At 37.1% G+C, this 6,172-nt stretch overlaps 1 protein-coding gene across 1 annotated transcript; it reads left to right on the plus strand.

The window, feature by feature from the left end:
* Positions 1-286: 286 nt before the first annotated feature.
* LOC101893058 (uncharacterized) lies at positions 287-1,891 on the plus strand. Its single transcript, XM_005176142.3, has one exon. It carries the CDS (start codon positions 287-289, stop codon positions 1,889-1,891), a length of 1,605 nt encoding a protein of 534 aa, XP_005176199.2.
* Positions 1,892-6,172: the final 4,281 nt, after the last annotated feature.

Below are 6,172 nucleotides of genomic sequence, written 5' to 3' on the forward strand. Positions count from 1 at the left end.
TTTTTCTTTGATTGAATTGAAATGAAAAGATTCAATTTTATTTGGGCATATAAAAGGAAACAAAGGCTATTTTGGCATCAGTTTCCGTAGAGCAATGGCTTCACAAGGACTTCAAAAAGGTCAAAGGATATTTTCAATAATTTTCTTGTTCTTACAACTACAACAAACGACAAACTGCAATAATTTCAGTACTTTGGAAATAATTGAATATTTTAATAAAATTGAAAATATTGAAATAAATTTGTTTGTGGATATTGGCCACAAGAATATAACGGGATTTCATGACATGATTGTGAATTCTGAAATTCCAAAAATTATAATCACCTCGGAAAATTCATCTCAAGATAATTTATATAAAGAATTCAATATGAACATCTTGACTATGGTGCGCATTGATGAGGATAATCAGAATGCAACCTTATCACTAATGGATCAGTTATTGTGGAGACGACATTACACCAGCATTATTGTGTTCTATGAGGAAAATAAAGAGGATAATGATGAGGAGGAGCAGTTGATAAATTTTTTTCATGACTGCTGGCAGAATGGATATTTATCGGTATTGCTGGTGTTGCATAACATCACCTATACCTACACACCCTATCCCAAGATAACTGTTATACGCCTGGAAAATTATATGGCATTTGAAAAAATTCAAAATCTAAGACCCCTAAATTTCAACGGATTTGAAATTTCTACTGCTTTCATCGAATATCCACCCCGTTGCTTTAGTTTTCACAGTCGCCATGGTCAACTCATCAGATCGGGATATTATTACAAGATTGTGGAGAATTTTGTGCGACAATACAATGGCTCTCTTAGACCGGAATTCGTGGATGCCTGGGGTATCAAATTTGATGATGATAGCATACGAGATCTGGTGAATAATCGTGGCTTTAGCTTCATACCAACCCACTTGACAGCCAGTGAGAACTACGAGAGCAGTTATTTTATACATTTTGGCAAATGTTATTTAATCGTGCCGGCGGCTAAAGAGATCAATCAGAATCTATATCTTCTGGTGTCCTTCGACATGGGTATGTGGCTGATGATGGCCCTAATATTAATCATATTAGCTGCAATAATCACGGTCATCAATGTCCTGCATTATCATAGACGACTTATTGTCGAGTCCATATTCAAGGCTCTGCAGATTGTGATTTTCATATCGGGCCAGGTTTTTCAAGATAAAACCCTCTTCACCTACATGCTGCAGCTGTTGTTTCTCTGCATTGGCTTATTTCTCACCAACTGTTATACCGGTAATCTTTCCAGTATGTATACCTCGAGGATATATGAAGCCGATTTGAACACGCTCGAAGATGTTGGCCGCACCAACCTGGGTATACACATCTATTCATTGGATTATAAAATGTACACGGCATTGGAGAATCTGCCCGCCATTATTTACAAGCGTTTCTTCTTGGGTAATAATACCGTATTTAATGTTAATCGCAAAAATTTAAAAATGGTAAGCATTTACAATGGCCTCGATGATACTGTCGATTTACTGCTGTACCAGCAGCTGTATTTGAAAAGACCTTTGGCCAGATATATTCCAGAGCCATTGTATACCTTGCCCATGTTTGTGACAATGCCTCATCGTTTGGCCTTTGTCAAGCATTTCGACCATTATATATGTTATCTCGCCGACAGTGGAATTTTGAAGAAATTCAAGGCGGACAGTAAATGGGATGGTATAATGGGTCAAACGATTCGATTCCTCCAGGATGCTCCACCAAATCGGGCCATGTCATTATTATATCTGCAGTATGCTTTTGTAATGTTATTTTTCGGATTACTGTTGGGCTTCGTGACATTTGTTTGCGAAATACGAAAAGCAAGGAGAGAACGGTCTCAAATAAGTAACGAAAATGGGAAAAATAATTAATTATCTATAAATCCGTGTATGTATCTATATGTAGTATAAATGAGATAAATAAATAAATACAAAAAAATCAGCTATAATACGCTCCATCATTTGGAAGGGACTCACAAAAGGTAAAAATAAAAATCCGTTGAAAACTGCGCTAAATTTTAAAAAAATTCGGGAATGTGATGCCTATTACGACATTTAAACACCAAATTGGAGATAATTCTGTTGAGATTCTGTAGTTAAAAACATCAAACTATTGAATATAGGTGGTATCGTTATATGGGGGCTATGCGAAAACGTGTACCTATACAGGTAATTTTTGTCACAGGAAGTAAAACCCATTGCAAACTCGAAGCTCCAAATTTGAAATAATTCTGCTGAAATGTATGGATAAAATCATAGGGAGGTGCCACTGTCTATAGCCAATTATTTGTCAGAGAAGGCGTTACCTATTCCGAACTCCAAATACCAAATTTCAAAAAAAAATTAAAAAGTGTGACACAAATCATCAAAACGCCGAATATATGAAGGTACCGTTATATGAGTACTCGTACCTGTATGGAGAGCTATACGCAAGGATGTTTCCTACATGCTGGGAACACAAACTACCAATTTACAGCGAAATCGGGTGAAAATCGAGAGTAAAATATTCCGGTTGCGTTATAGAGGTTGAGATAAAAATCTGCAACAAAGTCAAACGCCATAATTTTTAAATTTTATTGAATGAAATCAAAAAATTTCGGAAATAGCATTAAATTTTAGAATAAGTTTAGATTTGTTTGAACTGATCACCTTTGGCACGAATTATGGCCTTCAAACGGCCAATTAAACAGTCAGACGCTGCCCGGATGTTGCTCTGCGGTATTTTGGCCCATTCCCGGTGAAGCGCTTGCTTGAGGTGATCGACACTTTGGTATTGTTAAGTGCCAACCTTGCTTTCCAAAATACTCCAGACACAATACTCCAACGGATTAGTATCCAGAGATTTTGGCGGACACTGTGCGCTGGAAATGAAGCGAGGAACCTCATTTTGTAACCATTCCTGTGTGGCGCGGGCTAAGTGCGATGGTGCTGAGTCCGGTTAGAATGTTCAAGGTCTGCGGCCAAATTGTTTGCGTGCCAAAGGCTTTCATACACCCTCCAGAATATGTTCGCGATAATATTCCGAATTTATTCTGATACCACAGTCGTTTAGTACGAGCGGAGAGCGACCATCGGCACCAGAATATTTTCGCGATAATAAAATAGGCATTTATTCTGATGCCACGGTCAATTAATACGAGCGGAGAGGGACCATCGGCTGTTATGGCGGCCCACACCATCACCATGGCCGGCGCTTGAGTTCTGGTGACCAACCGAAGGTGCACATTTTAGTCTGACCAAGTAAAAACGATCGTTTTGTTTACAAACTGCTGGACAACGAATGTTTTCTCATCGGAGAAAACCAAATTCGGCAGTTCACCACTTTCGGCCAAGCGAATCAACTCTTTAGCTCTTTTGAGTCTATTTTCTTTCTGTTGCGGTGTAAGTACTTGCACTTTTTGGAATTCAATGGCTTTAACCCGAGCTCATTTTTCAATATTTGCCGAATGGATTATTGCGATTCGTTCAGCTCCGATCCATTTTTCGGCCACTGCGACGCGGGTTTCGATCAAGTCGCTTCTTTACTTTTCGAGCCATTTCTGCTGATTTTGCTGTTTCCTTCCGTCCACTTCCTTGACGCCGGGCTACGCTACCTGTATCACGGTAACGAGCGATGGTACGAGACACAAAAGATTTATTCACATTTAAATGCTGGAGTACTCTAATGAGAGCCACTACTGGTTTTCCAGCCACATATAAAGATTTCACGCTTGAATTCCATCACGAATAACTTTTTTCCTGGAAAATTCTCACCAAAATGCTTTTGTACCCTTGTAAACAATATAATGAGCTGTCACTGGGATATAATTTTAACAGCTGTCGGACGAGTGGCTTAGAAATGACAGCAGTCTGAAGTTGGTTGCAGTTTTTTTATCTCACGTTGTAACCCTATTCCTTTAGCACCTCCTTCCCAAATGGTCAAAATTTTGAAAAATTCCAAAGCTCATAAAATTTTGAAATTTTTCATTTTCTAATATTTCAAATAACTCTATGTGCCTCCCCCACATCTGGTCAAAATTTTAAATATTTATATCTCTCATAAAACGCTAAATAATCACCCAAATTTCACACATTCCATTATTTTTATTAACACAAGATTTGGTGAGAAGGTGGGAAATACTGGTCCACCCCTTCTGGTACCTCCCACACATAGGTCAAATTGTCAATAATTAGATCTCCCACAATTTGCGAAGGAAATCAGATATTGTTTTAAACTTAACATATCTAAAAATATTTGTCAACCGGAGATCTGGTGTAAATATGGAACATATCAGTCCACTCCTTCGGAAACCTACCCTCCATAAAGGATCAAAAGTTTGAATAATTATATTATAATTATATTATTTTATATAATATATAACGCAATTCTATCATTTGCTGAGGGTATACATGTGTCGGCAAAACCGAGTGACACTTTTAACTTCTTTATATGGATCTGTATTTTCCAATATATGCCGTTCCAATATATTCTTCTTAAAATAGACGAGTAAAAAAGCCAGGCCGGGCGCAACTTTGAATACCCTCTACCATTTGGAACAAATTTGGCAATTAAAAAAAAAATAAATCCGTAAAAAATTCTGTTACAATCTTGAAAATACCGAATGTAGCCGTTATATTAGGGTCTATATGACGACGTGGACCTGCATCATCAAAATAACGAATGTAGGGAGATACTATTATATGAATGCTATAGCAAAACATGGAACTGCAAAGACAATTTTCTGTCAGAGGCTGTAGTATCTATTACGAACTTCAAATACCAAATTTGAAGCAATTCCGTTGAAAAATGTCGTTAACATCATCAAAATACCAAATATCGGAAGGTACCGTTATATGGGGGCTATACGATGACGTGGACCTGCACAGACAAATTTCTGTCTTAGGCTATAGTAACCATTACGAATTTCAAATGTAAAATTTGAAACAATTCCGGTGAATAATGTCGCTAAAATAATCAAAATACCGAATATCGGGAAGTACCCTTATATGGGGGCTATAAGAAGACGCGGACCTGTACAGACAATATTCTGTCATAGGCTGTAGTATCCATTACGAACTTCAAATACCAAATTTGAAACAATTCCGGTGAATAATGTCGCTAAAATCATCAAACTACCGAATATCGGGAGGTACCGTTGTATGGGGGGTATAAGAAGACGTGGTCCTGCACAGACAATCTTCTAACATGGGCTGTAGTATCCATTACGAACTTCAAATACCAAATTTGAAACAATTCCGGTGAAAAACGTCGCTAAAATGATCAAAATACCGAATATCGGGAGGTACCGTTATATGGGGGCTATACCAAAACGTGGACCTACATAGTCCATTTTCAATACCGAAAGTCCTGCAGACATAATATACTTTTGAGTAAAATTTTATCTATCTATTTCATTTCGTTCGGAAGCAAGAGTGATTTCCACAGACGGATAAGATATAGACAGACGGACGGACATCTCTACATCGACATAGAATTTTATGCTGATTAAGAATATATACTTTGTGGGGCTAAAATGTATATTGCGAGGTGTTGCAAACAGAATGACAAAATTTATATACCATCCATACTATGGTGGAGGGTATAACAATACCATTTATATGCACACAGCACAAAAAATTTTCAAATATGTCTTTTCACAGAAAGTGATGTTGGGTTCCAAATTTTTTTCTGAAATGCTGCTGTTGTCTACCAGCACATGGATTAAGACAACAATTCCCATTGAAATGCCTTGAGAACTTGCTGGCAAAAATTTGCCAAACAATTAATGGCTTTCTAAATTTGTTAACACCTTTTGCAAAATTTTCGAAACATGTAATTGAGTAACGCCCCCATGTTAAATGTAAATATTGCCAAAATGTTCAAATATGAAAAGTTTTTGCTGGGTAATTACACGAACTATTTTATAAAGTCATTTTTTCGATAACTACACCATAGACGACATGCAAAAGAAAAAAACACAAAGAGCCGAAAACGTTATTAAAAAATTAAGACCTATTCCAACCCATTGACTGGCTTTACACCTGCAACCGTTTCTCATCATAACCGATTTCTTTGTGTGAATTTTTCCTTGTTTTTTTTTTTTTTTTTTTGAGTTGTTTGTTTGTTTTGGGCTGCCAAATTTTTTTTCAACAGCCACGAAATAACAACCGATA

The sequence above is a fragment of the Musca domestica genome, unplaced genomic scaffold (genome assembly GCF_030504385.1).
Source record: "Musca domestica strain aabys unplaced genomic scaffold, Musca_domestica.polishedcontigs.V.1.1 36, whole genome shotgun sequence".
NCBI classification, from domain to species: Eukaryota; Metazoa; Arthropoda; class Insecta; order Diptera; family Muscidae; genus Musca; species Musca domestica.